At 45.0% G+C, this 26106-nt stretch overlaps 3 protein-coding genes across 5 annotated transcripts in view; 1 reads left to right on the top strand and 2 right to left on the bottom strand.

Moving 5' to 3' along the window:
* Positions 1-998, bottom strand: part of ak8 (adenylate kinase 8) — a 15072-nt gene extending 14074 nt beyond the window's left edge. The window contains exons 1-2 of one of the 2 annotated variants that reach the window (XM_047341166.1): positions 484-998; positions 137-224 (exon numbers count right to left, since the gene is read on the bottom strand). In XM_047341166.1, the coding sequence (XP_047197122.1) occupies positions 137-217 (81 nt within the window). In that variant the 5' untranslated portion in view covers positions 218-224; positions 484-998. The remainder of the gene's footprint in view (positions 1-136; positions 225-483) is intronic. The other variant, XM_035165301.2, reaches the window with a different exon arrangement.
* An 86-nt stretch (positions 999-1084) lies between these two features.
* On the bottom strand, positions 1085-17957 carry tsc1a (TSC complex subunit 1a). Of its 2 annotated transcripts, none has more exons than XM_035165228.2 (22): positions 17892-17957; positions 16936-17053; positions 16760-16863; positions 16537-16689; positions 15682-15826; positions 15305-15459; positions 13591-13664; positions 11644-11840; positions 11400-11452; positions 11158-11269; positions 10961-11052; positions 10785-10884; positions 9856-10079; positions 9330-9490; positions 8916-8986; positions 8356-8522; positions 7921-8103; positions 7621-7731; positions 5592-5714; positions 5013-5200; positions 4538-4672; positions 1085-4191 (listed from the first exon to the last, which is right to left on the bottom strand). In XM_035165228.2, exons 2-22 carry the CDS (start codon positions 17042-17044, stop codon positions 3687-3689), a joined length of 3162 nt encoding a protein of 1053 aa, XP_035021119.1. In that variant the 5' UTR covers positions 17045-17053; positions 17892-17957; the 3' UTR covers positions 1085-3686. The 2 variants fall into 2 exon arrangements, with proteins under 2 accessions (XP_035021119.1, XP_035021120.1); XM_035165229.2 differs by having other exon boundaries at positions 8943-8986.
* Positions 17518-25839, top strand: LOC118114697 (bile salt-activated lipase). Its single transcript, XM_047341165.1, has 12 exons — positions 17518-18744; positions 18876-19023; positions 20142-20261; positions 20558-20755; positions 21060-21190; positions 21767-21874; positions 21998-22121; positions 23620-23806; positions 24071-24274; positions 24355-24552; positions 24741-24848; positions 25580-25839. Exons 1-12 carry the CDS (start codon positions 18688-18690, stop codon positions 25668-25670), a joined length of 1674 nt encoding a protein of 557 aa, XP_047197121.1. The 5' UTR covers positions 17518-18687; the 3' UTR covers positions 25671-25839.
* Positions 25840-26106: the final 267 nt, after the last annotated feature.

Below are 26106 nucleotides of genomic sequence, written 5' to 3'. Positions count from 1 at the left end.
GACACCCACACACACACACACACACACAGAGACAAACACACACAGAGACAACCACACCCACACACACCCACAGATGACAGTTTGTTCCACAGACTACATGAAGGCGATGATGTCATGTCAGTTTCAGGTTCTTTACCTGCAGCAGGTGGAAGACGCCATGTTTGTCGGCATAAACCGACATGTGAGGAGGAATCAGAGGCTTCACCATCTTCTCCATCAGTCTCCTGCAGATACACCACAAAGGTTCCATGAACACATCACACTGAGACATGGCAGTGACATGCAGTGACGTCACACAGCACAGACACATAGAAACACCAGAGTGACGTCACAGAGCGTTGCTTCCTTGGAACCAGTCCTATCAGGTTATTAAACTATGTATGAAACCTGTCACGTGACACAGAAGCGCATCAGCTCCTTTGATCTGTACCTGAACACTGCAGAACCTTCATGACGTCATTAGCTTTTATTAATGACTCTTACCTGAACAGCTGAGTTCACTTCCTGTTCGTCAGTCAAATGGCGGGAACACAAACAGGTCCGGTTAGTTAAAAACTAACTTAACTAACTTCAAACCACTAGATCAAACTAACATGAGACTAACCAGACGTTTACAGCCGGTTGCTATGGAGCGTCTGCTCGTTGCTAGGGTACAACATCATCAGAGCGCGTCAAGGGCGGAACTGTGGCCGTTTCCTAGCAACGCCATGAAGGAGTCGAGGTGATTCAGCCGCATTCCTAATCACGTCACAGCCGCGCGACGAGACTGATTCCTAGGCTCCTCCCCATGTCCTTCCACCCCCGAGCAGCGGAGGCTCCACCGAGGGGATCCTTCCGGGCCCCACATGTCCCAGGATTCATTGCGCTTCAAAACTGATTTTCCAAGAGAAAATGGAGGGAAAAGGTTTGCTGCGTCCAGCAGTCGATGTGACCGAGGGACCTTCTGAAGTCAGGGGATACAAGCTTAACGTATTTCATAACAAAATCATTTACAATTCTCTAAAGGACGAGGAAAGAGGAAAGTCACATTGTTTCAGGTTTCGTGTCGTTCACAATCATCGACAGAGTTCAGTGGAGACGCTGGTTATGAATAAATCTTTATTTTAGTGTTCACAGTTTAATATTTGTCTATTCGAGCTGGTGATGACACAGAACAGCGCCCCCTGTGTTTCTCAGGTGAAAACAACAACACTGCAGAAAAAGAAAGAAAAGCAGATAATTCATTCGTTTGTCGTCATGACGATGAACTCAGCCTTTACTTTGAAGGAGCAGTTTCACTCCTCTTTGCTTGTGACGTGTGATGGCGAAGATCAGCGTCACGTTCACATTACATGATGAAGATCAAGGTTCAAGATGTTACACCTGATAAGTTCAGATCAACATCACACAGAATCAGAAAAACATTGTAGCTTCACAGTATCTGAGACTTAATCACAATAACCTGACACAGATCTGGAGCCAGAACACGGTTAGCCTAGCTTAGCATAAAGGCTGGAAGCAGCAGTTCAGCTAGAATAAACACGTCCTGTACCTGAAGTGAGACTGAGCTGTTTTCTCAGCTGCCTGTCACAGTTTTTTCTTATGGCTGTAAATGTTGCTGGATATGAAAAAGAAGCAAGGTGTTATTTATACATTAGAAACTGTCAAGCAGAGAGCGAGTGACTCAGCCTGTGAGCAGCATGTGACAAGTGGGATCACTTTGTGAAATACCTTGCTGGAGAGTTGATGATCAACATTTTCCCTTTTCTGTGTAACAAACATACATATATGATAAAGAAAATCAAACAGAATGTTTATTGCATCAGTCCCCACAGATCCTGTCTGAGTTCTCTGGTCTTTGATTCACCTGCAGCCCAGTCTCCCCAGACTGACAAGTGTCTTATTTCAAAATAAACCTCGAACCAGTTTCTTCAACGTCCAGACCAGAAGTTTAAAAATGAATAACGACGCCTCGATCACACGGGCGCTGGTGTTTTTATCCATTTTAACTTTTAATTATGTTTATGGATGTCTGCTGTTCATTCTCCAGATCAATTCGACAGCAGGGTGAGGAGACATCTGTAAATAGGAAATACTATAACAGACCAAGAATAGAACCCTGAGGAACCCCATGATCAACTGTGGACAGTGTTATAAGTGATCATGAAACTAACATTAATAATATTTCAGATGCTGCAGCTTGTTTGGACTAAAGCAGCCCTGATGTTTTCATCATTATCGTTGTGTTGTTGAAGTTATTTGTGTGATTTCACACTGGACAAAATAAACCCACAGACATGTCGTTTTGCTTCAGTGTGAAAAGGATCATTCAGCCTGTGAATGTTCCTGTGTCACACGGTCGTCACTGATATTTATCGGCTCTGAATGGCAGTGACGTAAATAAAACACTCGGTCGAACACGAAGATCTTGGGTCAGTTTCCACTGAGATGTCTTTTTGAGGCACAAACACTGAACACGCCTGCTGTTAAACCACATACACCTTTGTCTACACAGCACATCATGGCTGTGCTAATGATGCTATCTATGCTAGATAGCTGCTAGCTAGGGCATGCCTGCTGAGAATGTGCTGCTGAGGTTCAGATACAGAGGATGAGACGTAACAGTCATTTGAGCAGCTCAGCGTCAGTCCAGACAGAAAGTCAAGCCTGATTAGTGGCAACGCGTTCCGATGTTTTTTCCCCTGAAATATATAACTGCTAATTTTGGTGTAAAAAGGTTGATAGTGTTTTGATGCTGCTGTTGCAGCTGCAGAGAAGAAAAACGGATGTTTGTGACAGGAAGGCAGTTTTATGTTGCAGATAACGCTGGATCATTAGCACAGCTACTGTTAGCTTCCCCTTAAATTCACTCATTCAAACAAACCTCCACTTTCTTCCCTTATTTTTGGTTTAATTAATTGTTTCCTGACGACAAAAACAAAACTCAAGATCCAACGTTCAGACTCAGGAACGTCACAATAACTGCACAGCTATCAGAGCATGAGCAAGTTAATTCACAAGTCAATGTGCTGAGGGCAAATATTAGCATGTTAATGTTAGCTGTGAGACTTTAAACATCATATTACAGTAGAATTACTGATGTGATTTGTTTTGTTGTATTTAGCTGCTGTGACTGTTATTTAGTTTTTAAGATTTTACAGTTCTATTTAATGTCTCTTTATAACTCGTTTTATATCTTGACACAATTCTGGATATGTTCTTACATCAAAGTAAATAATTTTTTTGCTAACATTAACTTATTTCTTTATTCTTCTGTTAAATTAACATCCATCAACTTGCTCATTAATTGGTTTGAACTAAAAGCCACTTAGCTGACAAGCTCATTTTGGCATTAGCAGAACATACTACAGTTCTCTCTGATTTCTATCTTAGCTGTAGCTTCAGTTCTTTAGGTGGACTGAGATTTATAACATTTATTGGTTCATTTCAATATAATCAGTGAGAGTTTGACTTTACACTGATGTCATTTCATTTGTGCTCTGGAGGTTAAACTCCGACTGATTCTCTTTAATCTCTGTCAGCTTATTGGCTGGTTAGCATTCGAGCTAGCTTCGCAATTTATTCACCACTATGGTTTTATCCACCGAACAGGAAAAAGTTGTGACACACAGTGTTTTTAAGGCAGATGTGAAAACAGACCAGTCAGCAGGTCAGCTGCTGATCTGAGGACGGCCTCCAGTCCTCCGTCAGTACTCTGGCAGCGTCTCGTCGTAGTCCATAATGCTCAGCTCGTGTCTCCTCTGGCGAACAGCGAGGGTCAGGTCTGCAGGGGGGGCAGGACCTGGGGGGAGCGCTGCGGGTTTGAAGGCGGTGAAGCTGTGAGCTGTAGCCAGGCTTGGAGGCGCCATCTGAGGGTTCTCTGAGAGGAGGGTGGCCTCCTCCACTTCATGATCCAGAAGAAGGGTCTCCGACTGAACCTCCTCATCCTCATCCTCCACCTCCTCCACCTCCTCCTCCTCCTCCGGGCTGTGATTGGTCGGTCCGAACAGCTGCCGCGCTCGCTGCTCCAGGAACGATCCGACGGCCAGGGGGGATTCGATGGGGGACAGGGAGAGAGGGGAGGAGGAGCAGGACGGGAGGTGCAGGGGGGAGGTGGACACCACTCCATTTATTATACCAACAGAAGAAGAGGAGGGGCGGGGCCTGAGGCTGCTCTGAGCAACAGGTAAAGCAACACTGCCGCCATTGGGCCTGAGGGAGAGAAAGATGACATCACACGACATCATCAGCTGTTATCATCTGACTGGTTTTATCCATAAATAATAAAGTTAACCTTTGCTTGTGCTCTGTGTTCTAATGTTAGCTACTTTACATAGATACTGAGGCGGCTGACACTAGCTGTGTTTTTAGCATTTAGCCTCTGGACACTGAGGATAAACTGTAACATGAATGATTCCTCAGATTTGTGACAAACAGAAGAAAACTCATTTTAATAGTAAACTAAACTTTCTGTCAAAGAAACCCGGTCAAATGTTGATAAAAGACGTTGAAGTTTTGACTCCTGCAGTGACATCAGAGGATGATATCATCAGTTTACCTGCCGCAGACGTCCTGAGGGCGACTGTGAGTTTCCAGGTGGATCTGACTGTACAGGTGAAGCATCTCAGTCTGCAGGTTCTGACTGACTCTCTGCAGAGCAACGCAGCGACTGTCACAGGCCGACAACTCCGCTCTGACACACACACACACACACACACACACACACACACACACACACACACACACACACACACACACACACACACACACACACACACACACACACACACACACACACACACACACACACACACTGAATGTTATTTGCTTATACTATATTATAGAATGATGTCTGATCCTATGTACGACTGTTGTTAATAACATGAACTAAACTTCTGAGTTTTGTTTACAGGTGAATCCTTCATCAATCAGTGTAGAGCAGGCTGGTCAGGGCTAACTGGTTAAGGTTGATAGTTTAGTTAACTGGTTAATGTGGATTGGTTTAGGTAACTGGTTAGTGTTAGGAATCTGACCTGCTCTGGGCCTTGGTGTCCTCCAGGAGTTTCTTCTGATCCTGGATGCACTGATCTTTCCTGGTCAGCTGGTTCTCAAGCTCCACGATCCTGTGATTGGCTGCCTCCAGCTTCTGTCTCTGCTGGACCTCGCTGTCCCTCAGACGCTGGCACTCTTTACCCACACTGCACTGCAGCATGGACGCCTCCTGCACGCGCGCACACACACACACACACGATAATCAGGCTCAAAGAGAGAAAAAACTATTTGCATTTTAGATTAATTCACTTATAAATTTCAAAAAAAAGTTCCAGAACCCGACATGAACTTGTTTTCTTTACTGAAACATTTCAACGATCACCAACTGCAGATTCATTTTCTGGTATAAAGTCTGAGATCCACGTGTATGAAAACGACTTCAGTGTGTGCTTGTCTATCTGTAGTTATCAGGCCAATTATGGTTCAAAATCATCATTGTGGGGACATTTTCATGGTCCTCACAAAGTCAAAGTAAGGTTAGAGTAAGGGGCTGGGGAATGCATTATGTCAATGAGTATCCCCCCAACTATAGAGAGATGTGTGTGTGTGTGTTGTCGTACGGTCCAGCGGTCGGCCCCTCCTCCCTCCAGCTGATTGGTCAGAGCTCTGTTAGTTTCTCTGAGGAGGACGAGCTGCTGGTTCATCAAGAAGATCTGCTGCTGCAACTGTTCACTGCTGCTCAACTGCAGAGAAACATCCAGACACAACATCACTCACACACACACACAGGACCAATACAAGGGCCATCATCCTCATCACCATCATCTTCATCACCGTCATATTCACCATCATCATCTTCATCATCACTATCGCCATCATCAATATCAATATCAATATCAATATCATCTTCATCATTCTTTGTCTGATTGGATGAGATATCTCTCACAAAGCTGGTAACCACCTTGACTATATCTCTGACTCTCTCAAGCTGACAACCCGACCACATCAACAGACCTGTACCTGCTCCTCTCTCCCTCCTTCTGACCTCCTCTCTGTCCTCCTCTCTGTCCTCCTCTCTCCTTCTCTCCCTCCTCCTCTGGTTTATCTCCCTTCCACTGACTCCTTCTCACTCATGCATCCTAACTCTGCCACAGACTGTCTCCTTTCTACTCTGTCCTCCTCTCTTGATTCTCTCTGTCCTCTTACTTCAGGCCGGAGCCCAAGTCCTCCCCAGCTCCGTCTGACTCGAGCCGACCGAGCCACTATGTGAGCATCACAAAGGAAATGGTGAAGATCTAAACACCCTGACGAGCTGCTCACTGATCAGTCTCCTCTCTTTTCTTTCTCTGTCTCCAGTTCTGCAGCCAAAAGCTCTTTTTACCAAACTACAATTCAATCCTCATTCTCAAACCCCAAAAAACTCTTCTCCATCTTTTCCAACCTCCTTGACCCCCAGTCCCCCTTCTACCAAGCCACTTTGTCAACTACTTTACAAAAAAGACAGATGACCTACGCTCCTCATTCTCTAATCCTCCTTCTGTAACTACACTTCAATCATCTTCATCTTCATCATCTTCACTTTCCTCTTTCACCCCCGTCTCCCAATCAAGTTCTTACCTTGGTAACCTCCGCCCCCCCGACCACCTGCCCCCATGACCCCATCTCACATTCTCCAGTCTATCGCTCCTGACCTTCTTCCCTTTCTCACCCATCTTATCAACACTTCCCTGTCAACTGTTTCCCTAACTCTCTGAAGGAGGCAAGAGTAAACCCTCTCCTGAAGAAACCCCCCCTCGGCCCGTCTGAAGTAAACCACTACAGACCTGTCTCTCTTCTTCCCTTTGTTTCACAGCTCTGAGCGAGCGATCTTTAATCAACTCTCCTCCCATCTCCACCACAACAACCTTCTTGACCCTCACCAGTCTGGTTTCAAGGCCACTCAACTGAGACTGTCCTCCTTGCTGTCTCTGAGCAGCTTCACACTGCTAGAGCAGCTTCAAATCCTCATTACCTCCCTTCAGGACCTGGGTGTCTCAGGCTCTGTGTCTCAGGTAGGATGAGAGCAGGGAGAGAGTCCCTGCTCCCATCTATCATCTACAAACTACTTTTCCTTCCAGGGAAAAGCTCCTCCTACCCGTGACCGGGGTGTGACACTCGACAGCCAACTCTCCCTCACTGCCAACATTACTGCAACAACACGTTCCTGTAGATTCATGCTGCACAACATCAGGAGGATGGTCAAACCTCACACCCCAGCCCGTCCACTCCGCTCTGCATCAGCCAATCAGCTGCTCCCTCCCTGCGAGGGACAGCTGTCACTCAACAACATCAGGACAGTTTCCTGTCCTGGCTCCTAAACGGTGGAACCAGCTCCACATGGACATCAGGACACAAAGTCTACACATCTTCCTCCAGACTGAAGACACACCTCTTCAGACTAAAGATTGTTTAAAAAAAACTAAAAACACTATATTTAGTTGCACTTACATGTTGCACTTTGTAGTTTGTCTTTCTTGATTGACGTCGTTCTGGTTTGTTCCCTCGTGGTTGATGCACTTATTGTGAGTCGCTTTGGATAAAAGCTTCAGCTAAATGTAATGTAATGTAATCTCTACATGTAAAGAACTGTCCAATCACAGTGCTCCTCACCTTGAGTGACAGCTGGGTCAGCTGATGCTCAGAGTTGTAGGCCTTGTTATTGGCTCTCTGAAGCTCCGCCTCCACAATTCTCAGCCTGCTCTGACACTCCTGAAGGTCGCTCTGAAACAGCCAATCACAACACAGCTGGTTGTTGTGTGTGTGTGTCAGCTTGAGTATAAGTGTGTCAGTGTGTATTAATCTGTGTGTGAGTCAGTGTATATTAATGTGTGTGTGTTAGTGTCACAGTGTATTAATTTGTGTGTGTCAGTGGTTATTAGGGTGTGTGTGTGTGTCAGTGTGTGTGTGTACCTGCAGCCTCTGGTTGTGTGTCTGCTCGTCCTGTTGCTGCAGCAGCAGTTGTTGGATCTGTGTGTTCAGCTGGTTGGTGTGTGTGTGTGTGTCCTGCTGCAGTTGTGTGTAACGTCTCTGTTCTTCCTCAAGACTCAACTTCAGAGAACGAATCTCCTCGTCCTGAACGCCCAGCTGAGCCCTCTGTCCAACACACACACACACACACACACACACACACACACACACACACACACACACACACACACACACACACACACACACACACACACACACACACACACACACACACACACACACACACACACACACGTTGTTAATGTCCATTCTGTAATGCACCTTGACATTGGTTGCCACCCGCTAAATAAATTAAAGAAAATTTTGTGTCACCATGACAACGCTGTGCTCAGACAGTGTTGAGATGTGTATTGTTACCATGGCGATACTCTGCTCCTCCAGCGCAGTAGAGTTGATGACTCTGCGCAGCAGGCGGCGGTTTCTGATGGCGTGCTGCTGCCGTTTGAAACGTTCGTACTGAAGCTGACTGTGGATCAGCAACAACTGACTCCTCAGTGACTGAAGCTCCTCCCCCACGACCGCACCTGACACGTCATACAACACAAAGACCATCAATACACACAATCCACACAGACCATAAAAACACACAACACATACACAATAGACAGACATCAATGTGTTTACAGCCTGTGAATAACTGATCTGTTCAGTCGAGACAGGCACAATTTAAACACACAGAAAAGTACAGTTAGTCTGGTTAGTACAGTTAGTAAGGTTAGTCTCTCTATTCAATTTAATGCACAAACTCTCACAACTCTTCGGTTCAATCGAGTAATGTAAAATCGAATTTAAATAATAAATAACAACAGTAGAGACTGAATTATATCAAGAAGAAGAAGACGACTGAAAGCTTGCAATCATCTGATCAAACAGGTGAATTCATTTAACAAGCTGAGTCAGTGAGTTAATTCAGGTACCTTTGGTTTTCATGCTTTGCTGTTTACCTCCAAAATGACTTCGATCCACCGACCTACTGACTGCTGACAACCTGCAACACACACACACACACACACGATTGTACTTCTGCCTTAGTGAGGACACTCATTGACATAACACGTTCCAGAGGGCCTTACCCTAACCTTAACATCACCACTAAATGTCTAACACTAACCTAAACCTGATTCTAACCCTGAAACCAAGTCTTAAACCCCAAACTGGCCACTGAAGAAGTGAGGACCGAAATGTCCTCACTCAGAAATACAGGATCACACACAGAATGAGTTCATGTGAAATTCTTCTTCCTGTGGGCGGAGCCAGACAGAAGATGTTGTTGGCCGTTTGCTGTTTGCTGTTGTTTTTCTCTTCATCCATCTCCATGGTAACAGTCTCACCTACTGCTCAGGCGTTCATGGGCGTCGCGTCCGTAGACGATCAGCTGGTCCAGAGCCTCCAGAGGGGAGACGGAGGTCTGATCCTGCTTCTTGTCCTCTCCCTCCACTCCTCCCCCACCTCCCCCCGTCTCCTGCTGACCTGCTGCTCTCTCCAGCACCTCCTACAGGTCACAACAGGATCCACAAGAAGAAAAACATCACTTCAATCATGAGCTAAAAATATTGAATAGCTTTTATTAGATTTGTTAATACAACATAAAACACACATCCTCGGTTTGTACAGACGTTCAAGGAAATAAAAATTGTAATCTGAAAGATCAGGTGAAGAATTTCATGAAAATTAAGTTGTAGTATTATAATATTAATAAAGATACAAAAATCTAGAAAAGAAACTACATAAATGTGGATAAATGTGTGTGAAGTTAATGTTAAATTTAGGTTAAAACATGTATATAAAAATAGTAGAATTTATACATTCACATCAAAGACTGACATCAAGACAGACAGAGACAGACTTTGAATTTACCTGAGTCTTCCTCCCGATGAAGAGTTGGGCGGCTCGAGGCAGAGCCAGCTCAAACAGGGGTTCGTATGGGAAGGCGGGACTCTGATCAAAGAGGCCTCCCTCCTCTGACCTGGTTGGTGGGGTGAAGCAGAGTGAGATGGAGGGGGGAGGACGGGGGAGGGGTGAGTCTGACTGGCCACAGCTGGGGGTAGAGGTGAGGAGGATGTGCTGAGGGGGGGTGGAGTCTTGAGAGAAACGAGACAAAGGCGTTTGTTTTTCACTGAATCATTTCTCCTCATCATCAGTTCAAAGAGTTTATACATCACATGACTCGAACACACACACCAAACTGACTGAGCTACTTCTTACAGGAATGTTTCCATCATCAAGAACTGAGGCTCCGCCCACACAAACACGTCTCAGTTATATAACTCATCACTGTTGCTATGGTTACACCTGGTGGAGTTCTCCAGCCTCTGAATCAGAGACTTGTGTAAACTGGTCTCGTTTTAGTTTGGAAACTCTCAGACGTTCTCTTCCTGATTGGTTCTCATCAGTCACATGACTCGACGACCAGCGGTGAACACAAAGCGTCGCTAACACTTCCTGTCAGTAACACTTCCTGTTTCTAACACTTCCTGTCAGTAACAGTTCCACCTCGTCGTCCCTGCTCTGACTCTTCACCTTCACTGCTCCTCCTTCAGAGGAGTTTCTGTTACTAAGCAACCAGCTGCAGAGGAGACAATCTACTTCCTGTTTACACCACATGACCAGTGGACGTGAACGGTCATGTGACGTGTTTTCAGGTAAGTTAGTGTGGACGGAGCCTGAGTCTGTGAGTTGTTCCTAATAAAGTGCTCCCTCAGTTATGGCTAATGTGTTTATGATGTGGATGTTCACTGTGGATGCAGGACGGCATGATCAGCTGATCACATCGATCATCACCTCACCTCCGCTGCTGTTGATGACATCACTTTGAACTCTCTCCTCCTTCTCTGTGACTGGCTGACTGGATGACCTCTCCAGCTCAGGGATTGGCTGCTGCTTCACCTGTGAGGACACAGACAGATTCTTTCACAATAAAAGTCTTCTGCTGTAAAGTACCAAGCCGTGGTCCTGATCTCACCTGGTGGTTGTCCTGAGGAGTCAGACCTCCGTCCTGGTTGTATTCGCTCAGTGATGTCACAGGGACAGAGGAAGATGGAGGACATTCCACAGCTGGAGTCAAACAGTGAGTTTTAGTTTTACATTCAGAACGAAACGATCAGAGCTGATGAACATGTGACTGATCATGACGATGATCTGATCCGTGACTCTTCTCACCTGAGATGGATGCGGTTCTGCTTGGTGGGTGGGTGGAGTCGGTGGCAGCAGGTTCAGGGGGGGGCGTCGACAAACCACAGTGAGAGGAGGGGCTCCATGTGACATCATCAGCCTGAACACAGAGACATTGGGTTCATTGGTCCGGGATCAAAATCAATCATACACTCAGACTGCTGCAGTGCATGATGGGAAACATGTGGCCCTCATCTGATCATCAGCAATAAGACACAGAAGTCACTGACCTGTGTGCAAGTGTCAAAGGTCAACTGAGGCAGAGCCGGACACGTTGAGCTTCCTGTCAAAACACGGATCATAAATGAACTAATCAAATTACACACACACACATATATATATATATATATACACATATATACATATACATATATATATAAATAAAATACCTGAATCTGTAAATCCATTCATCCAATATTCTGTTCATCCGTAAATCAAATCGATGACAGGTGAATAATGAATGAATGAGCTCACCTGTGCTGCTGACGCCATCTATGCAGGTGAGGTCGAGCGGGGGGAGGGGGGAGGACAGAGGGGGGGGTCTGGGTGAGGGTGAGGAAGGGGGGTCTCTGAGGGAGGAGAAACTGTCGTCCTCACATGACGACTCCAGAGGATCCAGAGACACTCTGGAACACTCGATCACGATGTCATGGACTTCATAACACCTCCATCTGGGACATGGTGATAGAACATAAGAGAATGAAAGTATAAAGACTTCTTTGATGTCCATGTTACGAGAACTTCTACGCTGGAGCGATCAATGAAACACCAGTGACGAAGATTTTGAATAGGAGCTGACAAAATAATTTGGATTGATGCCCCCACTTCTTTGAGAAAAATAAAAAGAAACTTGATTGAAGTTCATTGCTCATCTTGCTGAGCTCAGACGTAAATTTCCACTGCTCTGCGGATGACACCCAGTTATACTTGTCAATAAAACCAGAACAGTGTCATCAATTAACTAAACTTCATGTTTCAAGGACAAAAAAACCTGGATGAGCTGTAATTTTCTCTTATTGAACTCATATAAAACTAAGGTTCTAATACTTGGCCCTAAACACCTTAGAGACACATTATCTAATGATGAAGCTGCACTAGACGACATCGTCTTTGCTTCCAGTGAAACATCAGGAACTTGGGAGTGATCTTTGATCCCGATTTGTCCTTTGATTCTCACTTAAACAAATTTCTAGGACCGCCTTTTTCCACTTGCGTAACATCTCAAACATCAGACATGTCCTTTCTCAAAAAGACGCAGAAGAACGAGTCCAGGCCTTTGTTCCATCCAGACGTGATTATTGTAATTCCTTATTCTCAGGCTCCAGCAGGAAGTCGTTAAAGACTCTGCAGCTTGTCCTAAATGCTGCAGCATGTGTCCTGAAGAGAACCAGGACCAGAGACCACATGTCTCCTGTGTTAGCTTCACTACACTGGCTTCCTGTTACATTTAGAATTCAAAATCCTCCTCCTCACCTACATTAATAATATGGCAGCATCAAACCTTAAAGAGCTGATAGTACCTTATCACCACTAGAGCCCTGAGCTCCCAGAATTCAGGCTGTCGTCCCTAAAGTCTCTAAAGTAGAGGAGGAGCCAGAGCTTCAGCATCAAGCTCCTCTCCTGTGGAATCATCTCAGCTTCAGTTGTGGAGGCAGACTCCCTCTGTACGTTGAAGATTCAAACCTTCCTTTAGGATAAAGCTTATAGTTAGAGCCGGTCCAGGTTTGTCTTAGACCTGATCTTAGTTCTGCTGCTATAGGTCTAGAAGGTCGGGGGTCACATGACACACGGAGCTTCTCTTCCCAGTTTCTCCTTCCTCTTCTCCATCCTTATCACATCAAAGATATTAATATCTCATCACTACATGTTACTGACTTGACTTCTTCCCCGGAGTCCCTTTGCCTTATCGTCCACAGATGAATACTACCATGAATCAAAATACTATTTGATTCCACTACATCTTCTGTTCGTACTGTTTTGATCGTTTGTCAAGATATAGAACTAGTTAGGATATATATTTGCGAGATAATGTGCCTGGGATACGTAACGTATCTAACTGGATGTAGGCTAAGAATCAATAATTATCAGTCAAGATTATCCAGCCTCATGTTTCTCATGTTTAATCTTGTCTCTACCATTTTTCGAGACTGTAATTATTCAAAGTTGAATTGTTTACTGTAAAGTCCAAGTCCTACATGCAGAGAACATCTTTTTATTGTCCAAAGTTCCGTTGTTATGGTTACAGCAGATATATTGGCTAAAGCACACATTTTACGTGATTTCCCTGAAAGCTACGAAGTAGGAGTGGTCACTCATTAATAATACACTACACACCACACTAATATCGCAGTACAACAGGAAGTGACCAACATTAAAGACAAACAACAACAACAGACTAATAACAACAAAGAGAATACAGACCTGGACGGGTCCAGTTCATAGTCCTGAGTCCCTGTGACCAACTCAGGGTGAACCCTTACATGTTCCAACATCGGCTGAGAGAGAGAGAGAGAGAGAGGGACCTCAGTGTGGGACCTCAGAGTCAGAGTGGAACCTCAGAGTCAGAGTGGGACCTCAGAGTCAGAGTGGGACCTCAGAGTCAGTGTGGAACCTCAGAGTCAGTGTGGAACCTCAGAGTCAGAGTGGAACCTCAGAGTCAGTGTGGAACCTCAGAGTCAGTGTGGGACCTCAGAGTCAGAGTGGAACCTCAGAGTCAGTGTGGAACCTCAGAGTCAGAGTGGAACCTCAGAGTCAGGTGGAACCTAGTCAGTGTGGGACCTCAGAGTCAGAGTGGAACCTCAGAGTCAGTGTGGAACCTCAGAGTCAGAGTGGAACCTCAGAGTCAGTGTGGGACCTCAGAGTCAGAGTGGAACCTCAGAGTCGTGGAACCTCAGAGTCAGTGTGGGACCTCAGAGTCAGAGTGGAAATGGAACCTCAGAGTCAGACCTCAGAGTCAGAGTGGGACCTCAGAGTCAGAGTGGGACCTCAGAGTCAGAGTGAACTCAGAGTCAGAGTGGAACCTCAGAGTCAGAGTGGAACCTCAGAGTCAGAGTGGAACCTCAGAGTCAGAGTGGGACCTCAGAGTCAGAGTGGGACCTCAGAGTCAGTGTGGGACCTCAGAGTCAGAGTGGAACCTCAGAGTCAGAGTGGAACCTCAGAGTCAGTGTGGGACCTCAGAGTCAGACCTCAGAGTCAGAGTGGAACCTCAGAGTCAGTGTGGGACCTCAGAGTCAGTGTGGGACCTCAGAGTCAGTGTGGAACCTCAGAGTCAGAGTGGAACCTCAGAGTCAGTGTGGGACCTCAGAGTCAGAGTGGAACCTCAGAGTCAGAGTGGAACCTCAGAGTCAGTGTGGAACCTCAGAGTCAGAGTGGAACCTCAGAGTCAGTGTGGAACCTCAGAGTCAGAGTGGGACCTCAGAGTCAGTGTGGAACCTCAGAGTCAGAGTGGAACCTCAGAGTGGAACCTCAGAGTCAGAGTGGAACCTCAGAGTCAGTGTGGAACCTCAGAGTCAGTGTGGGACCTCAGAGTCAGAGTGGAACCTCAGAGTCAGTGTGGAACCTCAGAGTCAGAGTGGAACCTCAGAGTCAGTGTGGAACCTCAGAGTCAGTGTGGGACCTCAGAGTCAGTGTGGAACCTCAGAGTCAGAGGAACCTCAGAGTGGAACCTCAGAGTGGAACCTCAGAGTCAGAGTGGAACCTCAGAGTCAGAGTGGAACCTCAGAGTCAGAGTGGAACCTCAGAGTCAGAGTGAACCCAGAGTGGAACCTCAGAGTCAGAGTGGAACCTCAGTCAGTGCAGCAGCGTCAGAGACACTGGTGTTATCTGAGAAAAGCAACAGCTGCTGTTTACAGCTCGTATTTCTGTGTGAGTGTGAAACGAGTGGAGCAGCTGCTCAGATCCTCGACTCACAGTTTCATCACAATCTGACTCAAACAGAGTTCAACATTAATCATTAATCAATAATCAACATTAAACTGCGGCTTCTGCTCAGAGCTGTAAACAAACTGTTGATTCAGTGGTTTCACTTCAGTCTGGATCTGTTCACATTAAGTCACTGACTGTGGTCAGCTCCACTGCTGTACACACAGCTTTCTATGGTCTGTAGTGGTCTGTAGTGGTCTTTGGGGTCACTGACCTTGACGATTTCCTGGAAGGTGTCCAGGTTCTCCTTCATGCTGTAGTGCAGCCTCAGGTAGGAGATGAAGTTACAGGGGAACATCCCGTAGAGACGGTGGAACAGTGAGTACACACCTGCATGAAGGTGGACCAGGTGAACCACAGGTACATGACCTGCAGGAGGAGACAGCCAATCAGAGCTGACCAAACACCACTGATCACACTGATCCCATTCAGACTAGTGTGTGTGTGTGTGTGTGTGTGTGTGATAGTTTGTGTGTGTGTGTGTGTGTGTGTGTGTGTGTGTGTGTGTGTGTGTGTGTGTGTGTGTGTGTGTGTGTGTGTGTGTGTGTGTGTGTGTGTGTGTGTGTGTGTGTGATAGTTTGTGTGTGTTACCGGGGTTTTTATAACTCCAGGATGCGAGGCGTCCGAACACGTCGAAAAAGTCGTAGATGTGCTGTTTCCCGGCCTGAGGGATCATGGGTAACAGAGTGATGAGGACAAGGACTGCAGTGATGAGAACGGCCACATCACTGTCTGTCTGAAAAACACAACACAATAAACAGCTGATCATTAATCACTGATCCTCTTTATATACAGTCACTGATCATCTTTATATACAGTCACTGATCATCTTTATATACAGTCACTGATCATCTTTATATACAGTCACTGATCATCTTTATATACAGTCACTGATCCTCTTTATATACAGTCACTGATGGTCTTTATATACAGTCACTGATCATCTTTATATACAGTCACTGATCATCTTTATATACAGTCACTGATCATCTTTATATACAGTCACTGATCCTCTTTATATACAGTCACTGATCATCTTTATATACAGTCACTGATCGTCTTTATATACAGTCACTGATCCTCTTTATATACAGTCACTGATGGTCTTTATATACAGTCACTGATGGTCTTTATATACAGTCACTGATGGTCTTTATATACAGTCACTGATGGTCTTTATATACAGTCACTGATCCTCTTTATATACAGTCACTGATGGTCTTTATATACAGTCACTGATCCTCTTTATATAGTCACTGATCATCTTTATATACAGTCACTGATCATCTTTATATACAGTCACTGATGGTCTTTATATACAGTCACTGATTCTCTTTATATACAGTCACTGATGGTCTTTATATACAGTCACTGATGGTCTTTATATACAGTCACTGATGGTCTTTACATACAGTTTATATTTAGTCTATATATCCGTGTTGTCACCTTGAGGTAGCGCAGCAGTGACGGCAGCAGTGGGGAGCGGCTGATGTGATGAACCCATGGCGGTTGCTTGCGTATCAGGTGACCCAGCAGAGTCAGAGCAGCCAATCTGGTTCCAGGTCTGTTCAGAGACTCGTGGAGCTTCTCCAACAGCAGCTGAAATCGGTGAACACTGACGTCAGAGTAGCTCAACACAGCTGGAGAGTGACAGTGAGATGGTGCTGACCTTGTGATGAGGTTCTCTGATGGTCGACAGGAGGAGAACTGCCTGAGACGACGAGGAGTCAAGGTAATACTCCACCAGAGAGGAGAGAACCGCACCTCCTCTGTCTGGGAGAAGAAACTACAGGTTACATGACAAAGACAGACAGGAAGTGAACGTGTCTCTGCAGTAGGACTCACCTGAGCTCAGCTGCTGGTTGACTGTCGCCCTCACCTGCTCCGCCTCCTGCAGCTCCGAACTGTCCAATGAGAGCAGGAGCTCACTGATAGTCACCTGCTCCTTGGACATCGTCAACACCTGGAGACACAAAGGACGACAGTCTGTCCAGAACTTTATTTCACTTTTTAATGCTGCAGCTCATCTCAGCACCAAAGACACACTGTAAATAAATATGGACGACATGACAGCTGCAAAAAGTGAAGCCACATCATCTGTATCTCCCCCTGGTGTCCGGCTGCAGTATAGGTCACAAACCTCCTCCATGTTAGCAGATGGGACATGGAGCAAACAAAAAATCTAAGTAGTCGTTAAATAAATGTTTGTAAAGATGTTTCTGTCATTTCAGGTCGTTCTTCTCTCTCTGATGTTTGTTCAAGTGTTTCTGATCAGTTTGGTTTGATGATATAAAAACAGACTGAGACGTTTCAACTTTGTTTTTAAACTTGGAGACACCTTCTACACACGAGGAGAGAACACGTCACTACAGACGAGCCTCTTCTCCATGAGCGTGTGACGTCAGACAACTGCTGCTCCGTGAACTAGGGGTAGATGAAGTTTCACCGAGTTCACAAGTTCGAACTCCGACTGTAGGTGGCGTCCATTGCACTTTTCGAGTAGGAGGTCGGAAAACTACGACATCCGAGTTGTCATGAACGCAGCATTAAGCTGACCAACGTGTCTGACGTCACTGAAGCTAACTGTTAGCATCTTAGCCCCATCCTGCTGCTCTGACTCACAGTTAGCTCACGGCTAAGCTAACATGCTAACAGCTCGGGGCTGAGCTAACATGCTAACAGTGTTTAGCAGAGCCGCTGTTTCTTCCCCTGCGTCACTTCCGGCGCGCACACAGTTCGTGAATGTGAATAAACGAATAAAAAACGCGGTTAAACGTGAAACGGGTGAAAAGGTTCGTTACCTTTCGAAGAGTCGATCCGAACAGGGCGCAGCCATGACACCAGGCCCCGCCCCCGGGAACCTGACACTCCTGTCAATCAAGCGCAACACGCCTTCAGGGACGGTGGTAAAAACGAGCTTCAACTGAGAAAACCTCTGTTTACGGTTCTTTACTGTTCATGATTTATACTTTTATAAATATTTATACTCATTCTGGTTCTGCCTCTCAGTGACTGCTGTCCCAGCCTGAACCCTGAACCCTGATACTATGAGCCGAACGGTGTCAGGAGCCTCTGTGTCTGCTGTGCTCCACCCTGACCTCATTGGCTCTTGTGCTTAGGGCCTGTTCTTGTGCTGCCATGGTCTTTGATAAGAGATGCATATATATGTATATATTATATATATATATACTAGAGGGGCCAGATGATCATATATATGTGAGTGTTTGTATGTGTGTGTGTGTGTGTGTGCGCTTGTCTTTCTACAGGTATGAGGCCAATTTTGGTTCAATACCATCATTGAGAGGACATTTTGTCTGGTCCTCCCTGGGGACAAAGGGCTGTTTGAGGGTTAAGACTTGGTGTTATGGTTAGAATCCGGTTCAGGGTTATGCATTTAGTTGTGTAGGTTAAGGTTTGGGAATGCATTATGTCATTAACCTCACAACTATGGAGAGACCCCTGTGTGTGCAGCAGCTGCGTGTGTTCCCACTGGAGCAGCTGACCTGTTGGCGATAAGACTAGTCACCAGTAACCAGAGTATAAGTACCAGCAGCAGCTCACTCAGCTCACGGGTGACACGTGGAAGCCGGGAGGACGATGCTGCTGCTGCTGCTTGTGTTGGGCGTCGGGCTGAACTCAGCCTCAGCTGCAAAGGTGAGCCACAGGTGAGTTCACATCTGAACTCACTGAGGTTTCTTTTTGACTTTTTTAAATGTGACGTTGACGTTAATAGAATATTTCTTACATTTAAGAGACAGTTGAAACCTTGTGATCTGTGTGTGTAGCTGGGTGTGGTGCAGACGGAGGGGGGGCAGGTGGAGGGTAAGAGTCACAGGATGGGTCTGTTCAGGTCTGTCGAAGTCTTTAAAGGAATCCCCTTCGCTGACGTCCCTGGAACGTGGGAGAAACCGAAACCTCATCCTGGATGGAGCGGTAACTCTCACACATCTCACACTTCAGGACTACAAGTCCCACAATTCACTTTGTCATCCAATCAGAGAGTGTCTGCCTCTGCTGTGGTACAGCTGACATCTGAGGTTAACCTTTAACCTTTGGATGAGTTGGATTTACACTCTGATGTCAGCAGAGTCCTCTCCTCAGCAACAGCCACAGAGGCTCATGGGTAGTGTAGTCTTAAGTGATACGAATGAGACCAAGGTTGTGTCTCAGTTAAGAGGCTGCGTTTGAAGACTGTGTCACAGCGGTGTGACTAGGCTGCCTGGTATGGAGGACGAAACATGACTTGAGTATAAATAAATAAATAAATGTATAAATAAATAAATGCATAAATAAATAAGAAAATAAATAAATAAATGTGGAAATAAATTTAAGACATTGATTCATTTATTTCCGTATTTATTTATTTCTGTATTTCTGTGTCCATATGTTAATGAGGTAGGAGGTCCCAACCTCAGTCTCGAGCAGGATTGGTCAACTGAGCGATCCAGGCAGATGCAATCTATTCCTAGCGAATCTTCAAAATGTGTGTGTGTGTGCTCCCAGACAGAGTGCACACCAGTGGCAGCTGGCCAGTAGAGGGCGCTAGAGCGCCGCCCTCCCTTGTGGAAAGTTTGTGTTTTTTTTTTTCAGCTGATTATTATTATTTTGTATATATTATTTTGATTTAGTTTTCTAAGTTTAGTTCTTTAAGTTAGTTTGCGCAGTATGCTGTTAGCTATCTGTTTTTGTGTAAATATGACTGACATGTTTATTATTGGAATTAAATAATTATTATTACTATTTCACAAAGTGAAATATTTATACTTAAGTCATGTTTCGTCCTCCACAGCCTGGACCCCGATCACTGAAATCCTCTGTAGACCACATTGTCTCATTTCAAACCTGCCTTCAGATAGACGCGTCCTTAGTGGGCGGGGCGGATGGCGTCCTCTGAAGGACGAACTGAGACACTGCTACAGTGATGTAAAGAGCAGGAGACAATTTATTGAGAAAATGAAGGAGAAGTTGTCACGTCATCCTGGTGTGTGAGAGTGAGGATGATTAAATTCTTGAGTCGTCTTCTGATTCTCAGACGAGTCTGTTGTTTCCAGGAATCCTGAAGGCCACAAAGTATCGGGAGCGCTGCCTTCAGGTGACGCTGCTGCAGACAAAAACCCGAGGCAGCGAGGACTGTCTCTACCTGAACATCTTTGTTCCACAGGGACGAAAATGTAGGGAACACAGACATACACACACACATACATACACACACATGTTTTTACTTCTATGTTAGTGAGGACACTCATTGACATAATAAATTCCCTAGCCCCTCCCCCTACCCTGAACCCTCCAAACTAAATGAATAAACCTTATTCTAACCCTAAAACAAAGTCTGGAACCTCAAACAGTCCTTTGAAAAAGGGAGGACCGGACAAAATGTCCTCACTGTGTCGGGCTATGCTTAAAATGGTTGACAGCAGCATCTAGTGGACATTAGAAGAACTGCAGTGACCCTCTCTCTCTCCAGTGGCGACCAACCTCCCAGTGATGGTCTACCTGTTTGGCGGGGCCTTCCTGTTGGGGGCCTCTAACGACGCTGCCATCCTTGGAGACTCTCTTTATGACGGGAAGCAGATGGCAGACAGAGGCGGAGTCATCGTCGTCAGCGTGAACTACAGAGTCGGGACGCTAGGGTTCCTCAGCACCGGAGACGCCCGACTGCCAGGTGTGACCACGACATCACCAACTTAATAAATACAACAATACAACAACTACTGTAAATCGACAAACCTGTCCCTGTCTGTGATTGGTCATATGCTGTAAACCCCGCCCCTGAGCACAAACCCAGATCTTGATGAGGAAAACCTGAGTTGATAACCAGCATCATGTGACCACTTAGGTTAAGTTCAGCTGGATAACTGACAGAGATCCTGGATATGTTAAACTAGCTTCGTAGTTCAGGCCCCTGATCAATCAATCGGAGCTTTGCAGTGATGTCACCCCCCCACGTGACCTCTGTGACCTCTCAGGTAACTACGGGCTGTGGGATCAGCACGCTGCCATCTCCTGGGTCCGCAGGAACATCGAGGCGTTCGGAGGACAGCCCGACAACATCACGATCTTTGGCCAATCAGCCGGAGGCGCCAGTGTCAACTTCCAGGTCAGAGGACAAAGAGAGTTGATGATGTGTGACCTGTGACTGACAGACAGGAAGTAAATATTATTAACATGTGAACATTCATAAAGTTTTAAGTAAAAAAGTCAACCCATTAAAATGTATTGAATTAAAAAACAAATTGAGACTTGATTTATTCAAGATAGAAAAGCAACAAAAATAACTTTTAGTGGTCAAACCACACATTGTTAATAAAGATGGACGACATGACAGAAGCCAAAACATCTGTATCGCCCCCTGGTGGCTGGCTGCAGTATAGGTCACAAACCTCCTCCATGTCAGCAGATGGGACATGGACCAAAATAAACAATCAAAGTAGACGTTAAATGTTTGTCAAAGTTGGTTTCTGTCATTTCAGGTCGTTTCTATCACACTGATGTTTGTTCAAGTTTTGGTTTGAATTGAACAGAATCTGATTGCAAATGATGACATCAACACAAGATGGCAGCATTTGTATCAAAGATATTGTGGCTTCATTTCTGGAGGAAGTGGAGACTTCGTCTTCGTTTACAGGCTCAAAACTGTCGTTAGTGTCTCACTAACCTCTGTCTATGTCCTCAGATGCTGTCCCCCTACAATAAAGCATTATTTCGCAGAGCCATTTCCCAGTGTGGTGTGGCCCTCAGCCCCTGGGCCCTGCAGACCAACCCCATGTCCCTCACCAGGAAGGTCCACAGACACGTTGGAACATACAGCGCCTGTTCAGTGGCAGCAGGCCTGAACACATAAGCATGTTTTTAATGTGTTGTTATGCAGACAGTTCCTCATGGAGGCATCTGTGTCTTACTGCAGATCGCCCGTAAGGTCGGCTGTCTGAGGAGCGATGAGGACGAGATGCTAACATGTCTGAAGATGAGCGACCCGGTTGGTCTCACCATGGCGGGAAAAATCGACGTGTTGCTCATTCTCGGAAAAGGTCAGATCAGCAGGGACGGTCAAAAACTCGTCTGTAGAGGGCAGCAGATCAGTGTCTTTCTAATGTCTGTCAAGAGTCCAAAAGTCACTGATCGTCTTTATATACAGTCACTGATCATCTTTATATACAGTCACTGATCATCTTTATATACAGTCACTGATCATCTTTATATACAGTCACTGATCATCTTTATATACAGTCACTGATCGTCTTTATATACAGTCACTGATCATCTTTATATACAGTCACTGATCATCTTTATATACAGTCACTGATCATCTTTATATACAGTCACTGATCATCTTTATATACAGTCACTGATCATCTTTATATACAGTCACTGATCCTCTTTATATACAGTCACTGATCCTCTTTATATACAGTCACTGATCCTCTTTATATACAGTCAGTGATCCTCTTTATATACAGTCACTGATGGTCTTTATATACAGTCACTGATCCTCTTTATATACAGTCACTGATGGTCTTTATATACAGTCACTGATCATCTTTATATACAGTCACTGATCATCTTTATATACAGTCACTGATCATCTTTATATACAGTCACTGATGGTCTTTATATACAGTCACTGATCATCTTTATATACAGTCACTGATCATCTTTATATACAGTCACTGATCATCTTTATATACAGTCACTGATCCTCTTTATATACAGTCACTGATCCTCTTTATATACAGTCACTGATGGTCTTTATATACAGTCACTGATGGTCTTTATATACAGTCACTGATGGTCTTTATATACAGTCACTGATGATCTTTATATACAGTCACTGATGGTCTTTATATACAGTCACTGATCATCTTTATATACAGTCACTGATCATCTTTATATACAGTCACTGATCATCTTTATATACAGTCACTGATCATCTTTATATACAGTCACTGATGGTCTTTATATACAGTCACTGATCATCTTTATATACAGTCACTGATGGTCTTTATATACAGTCACTGATCATCTTTATATACAGTCACTGATGGTCTTTATATACAGTCACTGATCATCTTTATATACAGTCACTGATCATCTTTATATACAGTCACTGATCCTCTTTATATACAGTCACTGATCGTCTTTATATACAGTCACTGATCATCTTTATATACAGTCACTGATGGTCTTTATATACAGTCACTGATCATCTTTATATACAGTCACTGATCATCTTTATATACAGTCACTGATGGTCTTTATATACAGTCACTGATCATCTTTATATACAGTCACTGATGGTCTTTATATACAGTCACTGATGGTCTTTATATACAGTCACTGATCATCTTTATATACAGTCACTGATGGTCTTTATATACAGTCACTGATCATCTTTATATACAGTCACTGATCATCTTTATATACAGTCACTGATCCTCTTTATATACAGTCACTGATGGTCTTTATATACAGTCACTGATGGTCTTTATATACAGTGCATATATATATACACTGTGTCTGTCTCGGCAGGTGTGGTTATGGATCTCCTTGAACTGGCTCCGGTGGTTGATGGTGATTTCATCCCTGATGAACCGAGCCGTCTCTTCCATCACGCTGCTCACTTTGATTTCATGGCCGGAGTTAACAGCATGGACGGACACATTTTCGCTGGAGTCGACGTTCCTTCGATCAACAAAAAAAACGGAAACACCACAGTGTGAGTACTGAGCACCGTGGGAGCTTTTATTTTGAAAAATGGCCTAGAGGAACAGTAACATGTCATCTGAGGTGACCAGAGTTCTGGTTTGAGTCCAGAAACCAGCAGGTAAATCCAGATCCACTTTTCTTCTGACTTCCTGAGAACTCTGCGACTTGAGATTATGACATCATGAGGTTGTTGCCATGGAGAACATGGTGACATCTTATGTTCTACAGTGATGATGTTGTTGAACCCATGTGTCTCCTCCTGTGTTCTGCTCAGGGAGCACGTGAGGGGTCTCCTCGCAGGTCTCACAAAAGAAAAGGGGAGCGCCGCCGTTGCCTCGGCCTATGAGGTTTACTCATCACACTGGGGATCGTTTCCAGAGCAGGAGGTGGTGAAGAAGACGGTGGCAGACATTGAAACCGACTTCCTGTTCCTGGTCCCCACACAGATCGCCCTCCAGCTGCATGCCAACAACTCCAGGTCAGATCTGAGTGGTGGATGCTTGTGGTTCTGGTTCTGGACATGTTTTTGAAAATGTTTTCCTGTGGTTTGTCCCTCAGTGGAGCTCGTACCTTCTCCTACATGTTCAACATGAAGACACGTATCCCAGGATTCCCTCGCTGGGTGGGGGCGGAGCACGCAGAGGACTTGCAATACCTGTTCGGTAAACCCTTCTCCACCCCACTGGTCTACTTCCCCCGACACCGGGAACTGGCCAAGTACATGATCGCATACTGGACCAACTTCGCCAAGACTGGGTAAACTCCCAGCATGCAATACACACACACACACACACACACACACACACACACACACACACACACACACACACACACACACACACACACACACACACATATACAACATATACACACACACACACATACGAACCTGGTCTGAAATGGTCTGAAATGGTCCCAACTCTGCCTGTTCTCTTTTTGTCCAGTGATCCCAGTAGAGGCGACAGTAAAGTCCCAGCTGCATGGCCCCCCCTCTCCATACAACGCAGACCCTACCTGACAATCGACCACCAGATCAGCAAGTCCTCTGTCAGGTACTTCTGAGTTCTACTGTGTTCTCCTATCCTCTATTTTACTGGAGTCAATTCTAATGTAGTGTTTAGTATTTCACTTTGTGTTCTGATATACTGATACAGTTACTCTGTTCTACCGGACATCATGGCTTGAACCTCAGTAGATGGCGCTACCTGCACGCACAGAGGCGTTTATATTATGGTGTCGCAATACACTCCGAACCACTAGTGGGCGTACAGAGAATATAGTGTGTGGAAAGACACAAGTAATGAAGGAAAGTAAACTACATTGTAACAACAAACCAAGACTGTCAAACTTGGTGGTAAAATGTCTCCTCTTTACCAAATGAAGTCTCTTTCAGATAATTCAGGACCATGTGATCGTCTCTGGTCTCCGCAGGACGAGTTGTAGAGATGATTCTAAAGTCTTCACTTGAAGGCGTCCATGTTGAAATGAACGCGTGCAGGCGCCTCGTTACAAAAAGTCTGAGGCGCACAACCACGCACCGCGACAAGTTTTAGAGCGCTCGACGCAAAAGACACCATGATGTCAATTCTTTAAACCAGCCCTACTCCCCTCTTCTCTATTGTTTGTGTTTATTTTCTGTCTCAACAGAACGCTGCTGTGCGTTTTACATGCTGTTGTGTTTTAAAGATGAAGTCAGACATGACTTTTTAAGGCTCCATGAGACAAAGTGTGATTTGTGAATAAAGGCTGTACTAACATTGATTGATTGATCTTGTCTCGTCAGCTACGACCTGAGATCAGACTACGTCACCTACTGGACTCAAACCTACAGCAGCCTGCCGTCCAACAAGAGAGAAGAAGAAGAGGGAAACTGACCTGACGTCAGAGTCTGATTTGAATCATAAACTACTGGAATTATTTATTAATGTCTGAATGATATGAATTTAATAAAAGTAGACAAATATCAATAGTAAATCATCAGTGACAAATCAAGGTGAAGAAATGAAACACTGTTTTTCTCTGAATAAAAGAAGCTGGACTCTGCTGCAGAGATTTTTATTTCATTATCAATCCATCGATCAGTGAGAACTGATCAGCTTCTTCTACTTCTGCTCCACAACATGTGACACGACGGAAACAAACGACCTGATCACTTTTTGACCTGAGTTTTTATCTGATCTTTCAAAATAAAAGAGGCTGAACTTACGTCACACACCTGTTACCCATGAGCCCACCTGTCAATCTGCAGCTCGCTCCTGATTGGATAATGCCCATACATGGTAAAAGTAAAGGCTCAGGTGTGATGTCATA

This window comes from Hippoglossus stenolepis, chromosome 9 (genome assembly GCF_022539355.2).
Source record: "Hippoglossus stenolepis isolate QCI-W04-F060 chromosome 9, HSTE1.2, whole genome shotgun sequence".
Lineage (NCBI taxonomy): Eukaryota > Metazoa > Chordata > Actinopteri > Pleuronectiformes > Pleuronectidae > Hippoglossus > Hippoglossus stenolepis.
This window is presented reverse-complemented; position numbering and strand designations above follow the sequence as displayed.